We start from the raw sequence: 18,141 nt of genomic DNA, 5'->3' as shown, positions 1-18,141 counted from the left end.
GGCAGTCCGTCCCCTAGAGCGCTAGGCGACTGGCACACCAGGAAGAAGGCCAACCTCTCCCGGGACAGCCACTCCAGGCTGGCACACTCAGAGATCTGAGGGACAGGGATTGCCCTGATGGCGATGGAATCCCGGATGAACATTGCCACTCCCTCCGGCCCTGTATTTGAGGCTGGTAGACACACACGAAACCTGGGGGCGAGACCGCCCTAGGTGACCGTTTTGCCTTCTCGCACCCAGGTCTCAGTGATGCAAGCCAGGTCCATCTGCTACGCCCCGAGAAAATCCAGGAGCATTGCAGCCTTGTTGTTAATGGACCTGGTGTTGATCAACACCAGGCTCAAAGCAGAGTATGCCTGAGTCCCACAGCCTGCATTCCTTGGGATAGGTCGGAGGTCAGAAGGGGACGAGCATGAAAACATCTCCTCCCCCTTCTCTCATAAGACCTTCGCCTACCGTCATATCTACCCCGCCCCCATATCGCTGGGATCCCCTGGCCTTGATAGATTGCCCCCCTGCTGCCATTCCCTCCCATAGCAGAGGCCTAGTAAAACCTTCTAATCCTATAACAGACCACCTCCCCCCACTAACCTACCACCTAATATAGGGCAACAAATCCCCCCAGCTAGATACCCATTAATAAACTAACTACCTACTGACACCTAACACACTAACTATCCTACCCTACTACTACTGAATCCAAAGCATCATACACCATAGTATAAGATGAAATAGGATAAATAAATAATAGCCTAATAAAGTGCAGGTGCAACGCAACACAAGTACCCTGATGGCAAGTGCTGGAGGCCAACACATTAATTAGTTAATGGACCAGGCTACATATGATGCAATTTACATCAGTCGGGAGTCACTGCCACTCCTCCCCACCAATGATGCCAATGTCCCAGTCCGATATTGCCACAGGAAATAGGGGGACCGCTGCCACCGGCCACCCGGCAGTTTACAAAAAGTCCAAGCAATAGAAGTATCATCTGAAGCAAAGACCCGGGCCCACTGCCACTGGACCCATACAAAGGCCAGTAAACACAATCTCCACTATCCAATAGTGGTACCAGGTGACTGGGCAGCAGCGGAGGAGGCCCCTGCCACCGACCTCTCCCTTTGATCTTCAAGCTGAAATGATCTATATCGACCATTCCAATCTGACCCAGGTGTTTGCTCAAGTCATTTAAGTCGGGTCCATCAGAAACCAGGCCTGGCAAAGACCCAGCAGAGACCAGACGGGTAGGCAGGCGGGCAGGCGGGAGGAGAAGAAAAAGCCTCAGCCACCACTGCTTCCACTGCTTCATTGAACTGGAAACAGAGAAAGAGTTAAATATGATCACTCATTTCAGCGCTAAGAGACTTTGAGAGGATACCCAAGAAATATTAGAGATGGGGAATCTTAACAAATATGTTTTGTGAAGAATAATAACTATTGTATGGTTCTGTCTTTGAAATGACTGAGATGACTTGTCATAAATTGCTAATACTCCTGCTCACAATACCAATCAAACTTTCAATAAAATTGGCATCCATTAAGTGCCCAGTAGCATGCCTATTCTTTGATGACTGTTGTCTACCACTGTCATGAGTTAGAATTCAGATGACACTTGAGACTTTGTTAGTATAGTAAAGTGATGGGAACTTCAATTGTCTGTTATAAAGCAGCAGTGTGGCAGTGCAGAAAGAACTAAAAGAGTAAGAGGTGCTGCCAAAGGACTACAAGCATTGGCAATTAAGGAAAAATAGTTTTGAGATGTACTTGCTGAGTCTAGTGCTTGCCTCTTTTCAACTGACAAGGCTGTGAACTAATATTCAGCCTGCAGAAGAAGTATCAGAACCTTAAATACAACAAATGTACTAATTTCTTCTCTTCTTAAATAACTTTTTTTCTTAAATACAGAAAATTCTTGTTGCTATTTTCCAGGAAATAAGTATTGCTTTTTTAATTGCTACCTCTTTCAAAGTGATAAATATTAAAAAATAATGAATGAAGCTTGAAACTGCACATAATAGCAGAAGGTGTGTGTAAATGAGAGTGTTTTAGTCAGGTTGCGATCACATCATGAGAAGTATCCTTCTTGTGCCAAGCACCTTCTCTGTGCCCCCTTAGGAGATTTTCCTTCTAAAAATTCCAACTATCACCTATGCTTTGCCTGAGCAACCCTGTGGTCTGTTATTATTGTGATGCAGTAGCTTGAATGTGGTGATCTTGCTTTATTTCTTTTTACTTTGTGATTTCCCAACTTTATAATTATAATCCGTAAAAAATCTCTTAAATTGTTCAGCTTGAGGCACCTCACAGTCAGGCAAAGAAACAGCTTTGAGGAAATACCAAAAATGACCCTTTATCCAGAGGTGGGATCCAATAATTTCTCACCACTTCTCTAGAAGTGGTTACTAATTTTTTCTGAGTGCCGAGAAGGGGTTACTAAAGCAACCTCCCTGCCCAATAGGGATTGGAGGTGCGTGTGTGCGGCGGCGCTACTGTTTGAATCTGTTTGATATTTAACCAAATCAATGACTCAGGCTTCATTCCCAAGTCTTGGTTATCTGCAGTCATTGTACCTATTTATAAAAAAGGTGACCCATCGGATCCTGCTAATTTCCGCCCAATAGTCTAATATCAGTCATTGGGAAAATATATGCTAAGACACTTTTAGACAGGCCTGGACGATTCAACAGAACATTATTGGCCCAGAGAAAATAGACTTCACGAGGGGGAAATCCACGTTAGACCATGCTATGCTTCTCATGCATCTGGTTAATAAATATTCCAGAAGTCCAAGAAGCAAACTTTATGCTGCCTTCATTGATTTGAAGGCAGTTTTTGACAGTCTCTAGAGAACGTCTTTGGACCAAATTGGCTATACAAGGAATAGATAATAAACTCCTCTATCTAATAAGGCAACTCTATACCGGCACAAACTGCAGAGTTAAGTGCTTGTGAGAAGGTCTCATGACTGATTCTATTCCAACCTATAAAGGTGTGAGGCAAGGCTGTGTGTTAGCACCAACCCTTTTCAATTTATTTTTGAGTGACCTACCATCAGCTTTATCAGAAATTAACAGCCATGCCCCTAAATTAGGCACAAGGCATATCCCAATACTTTTATATGCTGATGAAACCGTTCTTCTATCTCGTTCAAAAGTTGGACTTAGTCGACTGCTGAATAGGTGTGGGGAGTATTGTATAGACAATGGACTAGCCATAAACTATCATAAGGAGGACGCATCGGTGCTCGATCCCTTCCAGTCCGGCTTCCGTGCTGGGCATGGGACGGAGACCGTCCTCATTGCCATCACAGATATGCTCCGCATGCAGCTAGACCAAGGCGGATCATGCCAAGTTTGTGTTACTTGGATCTCACAGCAGCTGCTTGATGTGGTCGCATCACTTCACCTTTTGATCCAATCACTGGCAGCCTCTGGAGTGCGGGGCATTGTCCTTCAATGGATTGCCTCGTTTCTCCAGGGTCGGGGTCAGCAGGTATGGTGCGGGGTTGAGGCCTCCCAGAGAGCCCCACTTAGTTGTGGGGTTCCTCAGGGGGCCTTGCTTTCCCCGCTTTTATTTAACATCTACATGCACCCCCTTGCTCAGCTGGTGCGGAGCTTTGGGCTGGTCTGTCACCAATATGCGGATGACACCCAGCTCGTTCTGTTGATGGAGAGGGTGGCGGCCTCTGCCCCTGCAGCTCTACAGCATTGTCTGGAGTCAGTCGCTGGTTGGTTGAAGCAGAGTAGGTTAAAACTCAATCCAACAAAGACGGAGGTCCTCTGGCTGGGCCAGGGGGAGAGACCAAGGGAATTCCAGCCGCCTATATTGGAGGGGGTCGTTTTGGCCCCGGCATCCCTGGCTCGTAGCCTGGGGGTCCGCCTGGACTCTGCCTTGTCAATGGAGAGCCAGGTGGCCCGGCGTTACCCAGGTTATGCGTTCTTTCATCTTCGCCAGGCATGGCGCGTTGGGTTCCCATCTCTCCCAGATCAATTCGGCCACTGTGATCCATGCGACAGTCACCTCAGCGGTTAGATTACTGTAACTCGCTTTTACGCCGGCCTTCCCTTGTGATTGATCCGGAAGTTGAAGCTGGTCCAGACGCAGCGGCACGGCTTTTGACAGGTGGTGATTACTCAGACCATATCACCCCTGTGCTACGTCAGTTCGGGTAACTGGCTCCCAGTGGAGTTCTGGATCGCCTTCTGGCAGCTGGTAATAACCTTTAAGGCCTTACGCGGCATGGCCCCTCATATTCACGGGATCAAGCATCACCCCTTATAAGGTCTCACATAGGCCACCTGCGCTCGGCAGTGCGGGTGAATTCGTTGGTGACCCCTAGCTCCCCGACGATGCGGCTGGTTCCTTGACCTCGGGCCAGGGCCTTTACGGCTCTGGCCCCAGCCAGTTGGAACACTCTCTTCCTCCAGCTGTCCAGGCCCTGCGGGATCTTGGCGAAGTTCCAAGCGAGGGCCTGTAGACAGTATTATTCCACCGGGCCTTTGGAGAGGCTGGCTGCGGTTCTACTGCCCCCCACTGAAACTCTGCTGAATTTCCATCTTTGTCATCTTGGTTGGGCCTGCTGTGACTCCATCTGGGCCCACCTGTTCCCTCCCTTTCTTCTTTCATCTTTTCCTTGCTTTTAGCCTTAGGAACGGGCGCCTGTTTGAACTGTTTTATACTGTTTGAATGGCTTGGATTATTTAAATTAGATGTAACAGCTGCCGGAGTTTTTAAGTTATGTTGTTGAGTTGCTGTTAATAACAGCCATGTTGTTGAGCCGCCTGGAGCCCTCCGGGGAAGAGGTGGCCTATAAATCTAATAAATAAATAAATAAATAAATAAATAAATAAATAAATAAATAAATAAAATAAGACCAAGATCTTGGTCTTTGCCAAACAATATAAAAAACATAACTGGGCAATTAATAATGCACCAGTGGAGCAGGTTAATCGATATAAATATCTTGGAATAATTTTCTCCTATAACCTCTCCTGGTTACCCCACAAAAAAGCTGCTATTGCAGCTACTATCAACAGTTATTCTGCCATTGTATGCTTTTTTTATGGAAAGGGTGATTTTCCGCCCCACACATGATGAATTCTCTGTGTGCATGCCCACAGAGAGGGCTCCGAGTGCCACCTCTGGCACCCATGCCATAGGTTCGCCATCACTGGTGTAGTCTGACCCTCCAGTCCCTTAAACAGCGTAGCTTAACTAAGGCCCTTTCCGCACAGTGGAAAGGGCGCCTCTCCACTGGCAGAAATTATGCCGGTGGAGGGGTGGGGGCCATTTGCCCGGGAGCGTGCGAGCAGCCCCGCAGAAGCTGGCGCAGAAGAGGTGGCTTTGCACAGAGCCGCCTCTTCTGCGTCCCCCCCACTCACTTCGTCCTCCAGCATCGCTCTGGAGACCGTCAGGGATCAGCCCACGCTGCCCTCCAACCCCTGTGTAACCATGAAGAAACAGGTTGAAAACTAAATAAGCTTAAGAAAGCTCAAGCCAATACAGAATAAAATCAGAGAGAATTTTATTCGGCCAACAATGGGCTAGATAGTATCAAGGGATCACACAAAATGGCAGTGCGTTCTTACTTTTATAGTATTAAGACAGGTTACATCAAAATGGCAGAAAAGAATACACCCCAAAATGCCCACATCATCAATCAATCATACAAAAAGGTGGAGATCTTTCCTTTCCCCAAAACAATTGGGGTTGTCCATAATCCTTATTGGAAGATGTCAGCATTTTGTCCTTTGACGTTGTGTGAACTAAAGCCCTGTTTCTTTCTTATCGGTATTGTTCTTGTTGCCCCCTTTCACTAGACAAAGAGCCTAAACAATTTCATGTTTCTTTCTCTTGTCTCAGGAAAAGGGCAGCTTCAAGGTATCTTTCTGGGGACAGTAAGACCTCAAAAACAGTTTAGTTTGCACATTCTGTATAATTGTGAACAAGGGACATTCTTCAGGGTTGTCAAGCTTGCCTAGTAACAGTAAAAGAATAGGCCTGCATGATTTCTTTGGTCAGCAGCTTTCTGGTTGCCATCTCTCCATGACAAGAAATGTAATGGAGGGAAAGAAGACTTTTATTATAAGCAGAGCTAGACCCCTCTTTTCTCCTTCTGCGCTTACACCTGGAGGTCGGGGGGCAGCGTGTGCGGGTCCCTGATGGCCTACAGAGCACACTGGAGAACGAGGTGAGTAGAGGGGATGGGGAAAGCACCATCTTCCCAGCAGTGCAGTTCGCACCGCGCCGATGGGAAGACGGCGTTTTAGAATAACCTCGCTCAATGAGCGAGGTTATTAGGAGCGGCTTCACGCCGCTCCTGGGCGGCCAGGACGGCGCTGCTGTGATCCAGCAGTGCCTCCTGTGCGAACAGCTGCCCAGGGACGGTGTTTTTGCCATCCCTGGCCCTCTGTAAATGGCCCTTGTGGAAAGGGCCCAACTTAGAAATGAGCCAGTTCTTACTGGCACTCTGTTTAGGACTCCCCCACAAATCTCCTCACACAGCCTTTAGAATGCTGCCTTTTGCAGCCAGCCAATCACAAGCATTCCTGACTTAACTCCTTGTGTGCTGCAGTCTATTTGCAGAAAATATGGCTAAGTCTTAGTAATCATCACAATCCCCTGTACCCTGTGAAAGCCTACTTTGCACAGTAACTTCCATAAAAGTATTTTCTGACAAAATAACAATGTTTGGTCAGGTGTATAGGTTAATTTTGTTCTGTGTTATGGCCTTGACAGGGGAAGGGGATTTAGGAAAGGGATTCTCCACCAGCTGCTAAGAGTGTAACAGCACACGTTTAAATTCTTAAGTAGCACAGGGGAATAAAAACTAAAGCTCACGTTGGCTGCGAGAGATTGGCCGAGGGGATCTTTGGGACTATGTCTACGGGGAAGGGATTCTGGCAAAGAATATTCCACAGAGGAGCGCAAGAGTCCAATTGAGTTTTAAACGTTTTATATGAATTTGGTTCAAAAATACATACATACAGTAAGGCACAAGAGCACATACATTCAAGTTCTAGTATATAAAAAGGTTTGAAGGATAGATTGGGAGGATAGAGGAGGAATGGGGTTTTTTGCAGGGTAATATGTTACTTAATGATTCTTAGGAGTAGACTAAATAGAAGGCAGGGATTCCATGCCAGCACAGAAACCCAATGAAGGACGAATTCGTGTCTCACACCAACAAGACCAAGGGAGGAACATATGGCAATGAGCAATGTACTCCAGGTGAGCTGAACTTTTATAACGTAGATCGTTCCTTGGCAGGAAAAGGAACCAATCAGAGCAAGTTTTACTTGTGCAGCATCTGTGCTGGATTTGGAGTGCTGACCTTGATGAGTCAGCTCACCTACTGCTAACCCCGTGACAATAGGGCCAGAATTACATTGTTAAACTGAATGAGGGAGGGCTGCAATGCTCCCATGCAGATTAACCCTGTAGGGTCACTGCCCAAGATATTCAGATTTTGGCTGAGACCTTTAGACTTGGGAGAGGTAAAGGCTTTTAGGAGAACCATTACAAAAGGAGGAGAAATGCAGAGCAGTAAGTATTTGCTGCTGACCTGTGTTTCCAAGCGAAACAAAGAATACAGTATCTGCTGGCTGGGTGACTTTCCATATCCTTTGTCTTTAACAGTTTCTATAGCAAGGTGTGGTAATCAATGCTAGTAACTCAAATGAGACCTCCAGGTTACCAGGAGTAACTCATTATCTTAATTCAGCTTTTGTTAAAGTAGTTTTGACCTTTAGCTTGTGGTCAAGTGATCATGTGGCTACCTACACCCAGAGGAGTGCTTTTTGGCAACTGGCTTTTGCCAATATGATTTTAAAGCAGAAATATATATAAATAATATTCTGGGGGTGTCAGGGGCCATAACATCTGGGGGAAAACCCCTCAATACTTATACAAAAGAAACACAACTTCAAAGGAAGGTATCTCGACTGTGTACATTAAATACACAACCACTGCAGGTTCACTGCACCAATCCTGTTAAACAGGAAGGGCCTTTAGTGCACAGGCCTTTATGACCTGGTGTGCTGTTTTTGTTCAGAGTACATATCTTTTAAAGTTATCCATGCATGGATTATAAATTTTAATTATGGACTAATCTAGAACATAATTAAAATAATTCCAACAGCACAGCTAGGTTTTTTAATCATAAATGTGTGTTTCTATCCATATGTGCTTTTTATGTGTTCACATAGGACCTCTGTTCCATTTTCTCCCCATTATTACAGCGAATATGGCTAGTTCTAACTTTTAGATCAACACTGGGATGTTGTTGCAGTTAAAAACAAACTCTAGTAAGAACCATCCATGCCTGTGTCAAGGTCTGTTGAACCAAACAGGACTTAATTTCATAAATGCACTTTTTTGGTATAATCCTTATTCACAGTAATATATTGGCAGAGAATAATTTTCTGGTCGGTGATGCTCTTAGATGCTTTTGGTCATGTTGGTTATGGATGGACATTTGCAAGAAACAAGCCTTCCCCCCAGGCTGAGGAGAATTTTGTAGTAGGAAAAAAAACCCATAGTAAAACCTTCTGGATTGGAATCTTACAGATCATTGAGAATAAATATTCTTTTCTTTTCCTCTTCACAGGAGGTTTTGCTTACTCAGCCACCCTCAAAACCAATCCGCAGAAAATTCCGACCTGAAGGCCAGATGCTGGAGAATCCGGAACTTTCTCCCACTAAAAGTGTGGCATCTTCCTTGGTTGCCATCAAGCCCCATCACTCAATCTCAAAGTAAAGAAGGAATATTTTGGGTTACATTAAAAAAAACTGGGATAAATCTGGGCCTTGTGCTGCCATAGAGTGTGCTGCCATAGAGTGGCTGTTTCACATATTCTAACAGAATGGTGTGGGGTAGTGTTGCTCACTATTTTGTTGTGGGATAAGCACTGGATAACTGGATAAGCACAAGATATGGAAATAGCATGTGTAACTCACCTGCTCAATTTTTCATGCTACTCCTTTAAAGCACACAGAGCATTTAAAAGAATATCCGATTTCAAAATATCCTTCTCTGTTGGCAAGATTAAGTGGCAGCTCTGTAAATGAAGGTTAATCCATGGCATGGATGTGGACAGAAGATCTAGACTCTGGCGGGAGACTTAACAGAGGAACTCCATTTCCCTCCCAGTCTCTTGGTCCATGATTTCCAGTTGTTAGAAGTGTTTTTTTTCTTAGAGCTAATTCAGAACAATACAGAAATAGCTTCCTGCCTGTTGAATCTGTTCAGAGAACAAATAGCTTTCTAATCCATGCAGAAGCCTAAAAAGTAATTATGGAAGTCACACCCTCCTGAAGTATGTGTTTTCTGGCAAAGAGTGTAGAAGGTTGGAACTTTCTCCAAGATTCTTCAAGGATCAGAAAGGGGAACATTGTTGCTAGGGGAGCTGGGTGACTTTTTCAAAATAGGCATTATTTACCATTACTATAACAATTTAGTTCTATTTTGAGAATGTTAATAGTCAAGAAGGCATGCTCTGTTTGTTTCTTCCCGGTAGAGTATTGAAAGAAGTGGGAGAAGGAAAAGAAGGGACTTGGGAGATACTCAGAAACAGCACTGGAGTTCTGCTCCACAGATCAAGTTGTTTTAGAGAAAAAAGCAAACTGAGCTTTATATGAGCGACTTTCCACTGTTTTTAGAAAATGCAGCTGTCTTGGACCTCCTTGTCATTGAAGAACCTCTTACACTTTACAAAAAGCCAAAAATGCTTTCTTTCAGAAATAATTCTGCTTACCTAGTCTGTATTTTCCTCATTTTTTTCTTTATTTTCTTTAAAGACAAAAAATTGCGAACACATTTGATTCTTAAAAGTGGAATAGATGGGATGTACAAAGTCCACTGGATCATATGTAGGAAGTTCTGTTTTAGTTTCTGACACCATAATTTATGGCTCATTTGCATGTTTTAAAGAAGCAGCAAAAGGGAAAAGTGCAAATGCGTAGCACCTATACTTTCCTTGCTGTGTTGCATGCAAAGTGCATGCAAAGTTAACTACAATGTACAATGTTATCTACTACTTTGGCTGTACAGTTGGATCAGAGAATCTCCATTACACTGATCTTAAGGAGAGTACTGTAAAAAAGGATTAACCTACAGTAAATACAGGTTTTCAACAGGCAGTGGCGTTCCTGCCTAGGGACAGGGGGTACCCTTTGTCCCCGGGCGCCCCCATTTGGTCACGTGGGGGGGGCGCCAACATTTCAGGGTCGTTTGTGTGATTTTTAATTTTTAAAGTGTTTTTTTCACGTTCCGGCCTGCAGGGGGCGCGTTTTTAAGGCTAGCGGCACCAAAATTTCAGGGTACCATCCAGAGACTATCCTGATGATGCCACCCAAATTTCAGGATGTTTGTCTAGGGGCAGCAAAGTTTATGGACCTCAAAGGGGTGCCCTCTCATCCTCATTGTTTTCAATGGGAGCTCAACAGGGAGATGGGGTTACCCATTTGAGGAACCATAACTTTGGTCCCCCCCTGAACATATCTTCACCCAAAACTTGGGTGGCATCATAAGAATAGTTAACATATGATACTCTCCAAAAATTTGGTGTCACTAGCTTTAAAAATACATCCCTTCCAGGCATCCCAAGAAATTTGCCCAAGATTCTTTTGTTTGTGCAGTGATTTTGCCTCCATTGTAGCCAATGGGGAATTTCTGGAGTGTGTGTAGGCAGGCTGCACATTTTGGAAGACAGAGGCACCAGACTTTCAGGGTGTCTCCAGGGAGGGCCTCCTGGTAATAGCATCCAGGTTCTGTAGGACCTTGCTTGGGGTTCACCTTATGGGGCCTCAAAAGGCTTATTTTGTTTCCCTCGCTCCTGTACATGACAGCCTGTGGGCTGAGTTCTCTTCAGAACTCTCTCAACTCCCCCCCACACTCCCAGGAAGCTAGAAGCTCACGCAAGCTTGGGTGCTATTACTCAAGGCCTCTTGGAGCCACCCTTGAAAGTCTGGCATTACCTCTATCTTCAAAAAAAATGTGCAGCTTGCCTCAGAAATTCCTCTATTAGCTACAATGGAGCAAAGTCACTGCAAAACAAAGAATCTTAGGAGCAAAATTTCTTGGGGTGCCTGGAAGGGATGTATTTTTAAAGCTAGTGACACCAAAAAATTCAGGGTATCATCTGATAACTATTCTTATGATGCCATCCAAGTTTGGTGAAGTTGATGCTTCATAGGGACTTCAAAGTTATGGTTCCCTCAAATGGGTAGCCCCCATCTCAGGCAGGTTAGTTCCCATTGAAAACAATGGGAGATGGGGGGGGCATTCCATTTGGGCATCCATAACTTTGCTGCCCCTGAACCAAACATCGCCAAACCAGGGTGGTATCATCAGGGCAGTCTCTGGATGATGCCCTGAAATCATGGTGCCGCTTAGCTTTTACAAATGCGCTGCCTGCCAGGCCAAAACACCATAAAAATACCCCCCAAAAACTCCAAATACCTTGTATTCAAGCGATTATGTTCATATTTGGGCAGGAAATAATTGGACAATTTTTGTTCAATGTGCCCAAATTCTGCTCCAGATTCCAGCCAAATCTGCTATTTGTTTTCATCTGAATCTTTAATCCTCAAAAAAAGTGATGTTGTTTCAGGGTGGTGGAGAATCCACTAAATAGTTAATCACTTTCTAATTTGTTTTAATGGGGTCCCCAGATTCTCCCCTTTTAAGATGGATTTAAAAAGAAGAATCTGAGCTCCCTCTAGTTTAAAACACTCATTGGAAAAGTGATGCTGTTTTGGGGGGGTGGATTCCACTGGAGGTGTTTTGTGAGAGATGATGCTGACATTTGTTTGAGTAAATGTTTTGCTGGGGTGATTTGTAGAGAGATTTACATGCTTAATACCCACTCTTGCACTGGCTTTTTTGGAGTTGTTTTTCAGGCTAACAACCTACTTCATAGGGTTGTTGTGATTAGGAAATTAGGAAAACAGTTGGTGGGGAGAGAGCTATGTATGTTTTGATGGGAGTGGGAGGTGTTTTGTGAGCTGGTACAAAAATCATTGTTTGGTCATGGTGGGGGAGGGTGGCCGCCCATACGCCAGGCGGGGGGGGGGGGGCGCCAAACTCAGGTTTTGTCCCCGGGCGCCAGTTTGCCTACGTACGCCCCTGTCAACAGGACCTGCAAGACAGAGCTTTTCCGCCAGGCATTTGGCCAGCCGACCTGACCTGAATGTTACGTCTGGCCTCCATGTGCATTGTTTTTATTGTTTTTATCAGGTTTGTGTATTTATATTGTTTTTATGGTTATGTGTTGTTCGCCGCCCTGAGCCCTACTGGGGAAGGCGGAATATAAATGGATTTTTTTTAAAAAAGAAACCCAATATATTAAGTAGCACACATTTGTTTTCATCAGTCCTCATTTCTGTTCACAGTAGTGACTGTTTAAGTGTTGATTTTTACTCATTCTTTAAAAGTGTTAAAAGTGGGCATCACATGTCCTTATGTCAATAAATGGCCCTGCTGACTGAAAGTGGTTTTCTTTGCAGACAGTCATCAAAACAGAAGAAAGCTATTCAGACAGCTATTCGAAAAAACAAAGAAGCCAATGCAGTTCTCGCTAGGTTAAACAGTGAACTCCAGCAGCAGCTAAAGGTAAGGAATGCACTTTAATCAATGGAAGATTTCCATTCTCTATTAAGTATCTGATGGAGCCTGTTTAACGTATTGCAGTGTTAATATTCTGAAGTATCTGAATCTCAGTGGACTGAATCCCACTTCTTTTCTACACCCATTAACTCTGGTGAAGTTAAACAGGTGTAACTCTGTTTAGGATTGTACTGTATTGTAATCCTGATACACTTAAGAAGCCAAGATTTTGCAAAGCCATCTGTTATATTCTTTGGGGAAAAATACATATTCTGTATTAACTACAGAGTAGTTGTATCAGCAGAATTCATAAATCTTCAACTTGAGAAGTTTCATGTTTGTTTCTGTACTGTAATTGTTTTGCATCTGTTGCATTCTCTAGGAAGTTCACAAAGAACGAACTGCCTTGGAGACCCAGTTGGAGCAGCTCCGACCTGTCACTGTTTTATGACAGTCCGCACCAGAACATTTATGCCAGGAATCCTAGACTATATCAGCGTCACATATTGGCATAATATCTTTGCAAAGGCAACATCATGAGGGAACAATAATGGCCAGATTTCTTTTGCATTTTTTTGTACCAGTTTATCTTGCAGGTGGAAAAAGGTACACAGTCTGAATGTTAAACCTCATGCCTATGAAATCAGGAATGAAACAGTCAGAAACCATCTCTGTCATTACCATTTTGTTATTTATTTCTCTTATTTTTGATTTATATGCAGGGTTTTTTTTGGCAGGGGACTTTCAGAAAATTTGTTTATATATAAATTTATACTGGAAAGTCATTCCATAAATGCCTGCAGTTTTTCAAGGTCTCTCTAGTTTTAGGATAATTTTAAGTAGCATCTTCAGAAATCTGTATGCTTTATGTACCTTATTGATAACGTAAGTGCAGTGCCTCACTATGAAGGTATGACATACACATTCTTTCCTCTAAAAGCTGTCCCAATTCCCTGGCTCCCTGCCTATGTTATCCATCAGTACACCTATGTCCTTCTCCATTAGTTGCCATTGGTGTTGACAGGAATGGGGTGACTCAAGATTCACTATCTGGATCAGGGCCCTTTGTTGCTGTTCTGATTGGATGCAAAGTTTTGCATGTTAAAACACTAAAAAGCCATGTTGTGATATGAGGCACATTTATCCCTGTAGCTTAAGTTCATAGGGTTAATCTGTTTGCATTGGCATTTGCAATGCCTTGGCTCTGGCATTCATTTGGTGCTCTCCATGCTGTTGCAGTATGCAACCTTGTTATCTTGAGAGTGATCAAATGCAGGGCTTATGCTGCTATTGATAGAGAACATCCTCCCCCCCACAGCATGCTGATACAATTGTGTTCTCTATCAGCATGGCTGGCTTTGTGAATTGTGCCCCAATGCAGTATTTTATATTTTACAGAGTAAATGCTATCAAGTAATGCAAAATTTAAATCTAAACCTTAGACACCTACTGGTTATGACAATTGCATTTTTGATTGCTTGTTCTGTAAGATATAACCAACAAGGAAAGTTGGCAGTCAGAATTCCCTCTATGCTATCTGTCAGTAAAAAACATATTTACTTGAAAAACTGTACTTTCTTTATGTCCTGAAAACTGAAATTCTCCCTATGAAGTCCCCATGTTCAGTTACCACAGTTGGTCCTAGGAAGTCCTACTGAACTCAGTGTGACTTCATTTGGGTAAGCAGACATAAAGTTTTGTTTGTATACTGCCTTAATAGTTTGTCTAACTTTGGATTCTACCCAAAATATATAATACTTTTTTATTGGCATATGGAGACTATTCTGATAATAAGCAAAATATATATTCTGGCTAGTCTTAACATTTATACAGTTTGGCATTCTTCATAGGTTATTGTGCATCATCACAAAATGTAGCATTCATATCACATCATCCATAATTCCTCCCTTTCTTTAAAATATTCCATATTTCACTATTCTTCTTTTGCAAGTATAAATCCAGAAATCAGAAGATGTTACTAATTACTACTAGATTGGCAAAGAAGGCCTGTGAGATTCACTGCTTCAGTTTTCATATAACAAAAGTCTTAATTGTTTTGATAAAAGCATAATTACTTGAGATTGAATTTAACCATGAGAGTAAATGTTTTAGGATAGACTCACAGCATCTAAATCTTGTGTTGCAAAAATTTTGCATTTGTAATATGGCTATAGGCTGAACTATGGGGACTTTTAAAGGAAAATGATATGCATTACTGAAACAATATCAAATTTGGGGTTTATGTAAAGTTTCACATAAATGTGTAGTGTGAACTTCATCAATGCAAATATTTAAAGCTGGCAAGAAGCAATGTTTTGGCTAACGGTTATAAAATGTATTTGAAGAGAAGTCTGGAAGTATAAAAGAAAACTATCTAAAATGACCACATTAAGTCTGTTTCAAAGTCAGGTATATAAAAAAATTACATGGTTGGGTATTTCACATCTATTTATAATCATTTTCTGTAGTCAGTACCAAAAATAATGATGACCTATGATAATATACCTATCATGTTTAGAAATAATCTCATTCCATTTTTATGTTAGTTACTCTATTGAGAATCTATGGCCAATTCCGCACATGCAGAATAATGCACTTTCAAACTGTTTTCAATGCTCTTTGAAGCTGTGCAGAATAGCAAAATCCACTTGCAAACAGTTCTGAAAGTGGATTGAAAACACATTATTCTGCGTATGCAGAAGGGGCCCATATTTCAAATATCCTATTCAATTGCTGCAGTAATTGTTAGAGTTAAACATTATTGTATCTTTATACCCCATTTTCCTGCTAAATGGCATTCAGTGAAACTCTGTCACTCTGTTCTGTCTACACAGGCTGGCAGTGCTCTTTCCGATTCCTGCTGCCAGAAATTTATAGGGGGAGTAGCCAAGGTTTCAACATGGGTCCCTATGCATTGGAATACACATCACAAACCAATAACTGTAGCTCCTCTGCAGATATTAATATGCTCAAGAAAGGTTTGGTGAGCTTAGATATATTTTAAAATTCCTTGAAATTCTTTGGAACAATATCCATAATTTTAATTAAGAAACCTATTCCAGTATAAACAGCGTAAACTTTAGGGAGACTTCTCATCAAATTGATTGCACTTGATTTCTTGCAAGTCAAAAAGAGTTGGTGATACACAATTTTTAAGCTACTGAAGTATGAGAGAGTGCTGATGGAAGAAGAACTCTAATTTTAAGATCAGATTAGGTTCTAATGGAAGCCTTTTCTTTCCTTAGTGGGAGAAGAGTTATAAGTGTTCCAGAGGGCCAAGAACTGAATAGTAACCTAATTACACTGGTTCCCCAATTATGCATTCAGGACCCATTGTTGAAAGAATATTATTAAAAAGCCTTAATTTTTGGTGTTGGCCGTACAGAGTCTACTTAGAGCCTGTTTTGATATGTATTTGAGCAGCATATGGGAAACTGTACTAAAGGAAGGAGAGACTTGCTATCTTTGTTCAGAGTAAAGTCTTCTTGCATCTGCTGCCATCACAAACAATGGGTTGTGTTTAGAAAACGCACAGGACGCAGATTTAATGTCTGCTCATGAGACTGTTTTGGTCATATTTATAAATAAACAGAAAATAATTTCTGGCTTTGGGGTTTGCCCCCAAAAGTGAACCTCTTCGCAAAACATGGAAAGCACTTGTGAAAACTTCAATTCTTGAAAAGCCTTAGGAAGGAAGTGCCGTTCATTTAACACTGCCAGATCTCTAGTCTTCAACACAGGCTCTCACACATACTGAAAGAAATATTTTGCGGGATATAAAACAGATTAGGAACTAGTAATAACAATCCTCTTGTATTCTACAAAATAAGATAAAATGTATTTTGTTAAAACATGATTATCTCAAGTGATAAAGACAAAAAGAAATTATATATTTGGAGTTTCCCTTGTTCTCTTGTTTGCATAAAAAGCAAATAAATTGTATGTTTATGTTTTACTTTTCTACTGACTTTGATTCATAAAATGGTACTTGGAACCTTATTATATATTGCTACACTATACATATGCACATATACATATACATTTCTGCACATTCAAAAATAAATAATTGTCTTTTAATATCCAAGAGAGATTAATTGGGTAACGCATTCAAGATAGACAATGGATATTATTGGAAGCTGCAGATACAATTCCTTGACTTATGGAATATAATCAGATTGATATAAACAGAGTAGAGCATCCTGCAATGTATAACAAGGGAGCCAAGTGGAAAATCAGGTTTACTGCATTTACTCCGGTAAGTTAAAGTGACTGCAATAGTGACAAAATATGCCTCAAGAAGAGTGTTTTTCATGTGGGTCTTAGAAAAGAAGACCCTTATCTGCAGGATAATTAACCACATGGATGGGTTTGAATGATGAAGTATGAGTTGTACAGCATTTAGTCAAACCCCACTAAGGGGGCTGTGGACAGGAAGTTTCCTATTTAGACTGAATCTGCAGTGACAGTTTTCCACATTAATTTTATTGCTACTACAAATATAGGCACATCTGCAACAGCAATGGAGCATCCAGATGGTAGTTTCCTCTGGACTTTCCTGGACCCAGCAATCGTTGGTGCCATTTTCCCCTTCCCGTACCACCTGAGGACTTGGGGGAAGCTTTAAAACAAAATTTGAATTAATATGTTGCTACAGCATTGTCCGGGTGCGGGGGACGTCCCCACCCCCCTCCCAGTTCAGCGCCCGTCACCGGCGGACCAGCCCAGCCTTCCCAGCGGCCAGGCAGCCGGGCTGGTGAGGGGAAAGCCAGCCCGGCGCCCGGCAAGGTCCCCGCCCCCGCCCCGGACTCGCGCCCTCGCCTGTGGCCGGCCGGCGCTTCCCCCGCACCTCGGGACGGCGTGCCGGCGGGGGAATCCCGTCACAGTGCCGGCGAGGCACGGGAGCGCTCTGGGGCCGGTCGCCATGGCGATGGGGGGGGGGGAACGTTCCCCGGAGCCCTCGCCAGCTGACGAGGCGGGCGGGAGCCTCGGCAGCCAAGGAGCTGGCGTCGAGAGCCAAGCCTGCCAAGCGGACCAGCTGAGCCCTAGTGGGGACTACTTAAGTGCAGAAGCGGGGGGGAGGTTTTATCACGGACCAGAGCTTGAAGCTGGCCCGGAAGGGATAAAAAAGAAGGGAAGAAGGAGGGAGGCTGACAAGGAGAGAGAGCACAGAGGAGAAGGAGGGAAGGAGGGTGTGCGTGGGTGTGTGGAGAGAAACAGGAGGAAAAAGCGTGAAGGGACAAGAGAGGCTACAGTGGGGAAGTCCTGGGGCAGGAGAGGACAGGACATTAGGGAGAAAAGACTGGGAAAAAGAGAGAGTTGGTGGTTCGTTAGAGGGGGCAGGAGCTGAGGGCGGAGAAGCAGCCAGCAGTCCAGCGGCTGGCAGGGGAACTTCACCACTCCCCCTCCCCCGCTTCCTGCACGCCCTGGGTCAGCTGTGGGCAGCCAGTTCAAGCTGTGGCTGAAGCGGCTGACCCGCCGAATCCACTCCCGGACCTTGGGAGTGGAGCGGAGTTTCCAGCGTCGAGACGGGCAG

General features: G+C 43.5%; 1 protein-coding gene across 1 annotated transcript in view; it reads left to right on the top strand.

The window, feature by feature from the left end:
• LOC125431828 (ralBP1-associated Eps domain-containing protein 2-like) overlaps positions 1–16,563 on the top strand; it is a 47,472-nt gene extending 30,909 nt beyond the window's left edge. The window contains exons 4-6 of the mRNA XM_048494980.1: positions 8,610–8,755; positions 12,509–12,614; positions 12,991–16,563. Of these exons, the coding sequence (XP_048350937.1) occupies positions 8,610–8,755; positions 12,509–12,614; positions 12,991–13,059 (321 nt within the window). The 3' untranslated portion in view covers positions 13,060–16,563. The remainder of the gene's footprint in view (positions 1–8,609; positions 8,756–12,508; positions 12,615–12,990) is intronic.
• Positions 16,564–18,141: the final 1,578 nt, after the last annotated feature.

This window comes from Sphaerodactylus townsendi, linkage group LG04 (genome assembly GCF_021028975.2).
Source record: "Sphaerodactylus townsendi isolate TG3544 linkage group LG04, MPM_Stown_v2.3, whole genome shotgun sequence".
In the NCBI taxonomy this organism is placed as follows: domain Eukaryota; kingdom Metazoa; phylum Chordata; class Lepidosauria; order Squamata; family Sphaerodactylidae; genus Sphaerodactylus; species Sphaerodactylus townsendi.
Note: the sequence above shows the minus strand (reverse complement) of the source record. Positions and strands in the feature narration are given on the sequence as shown.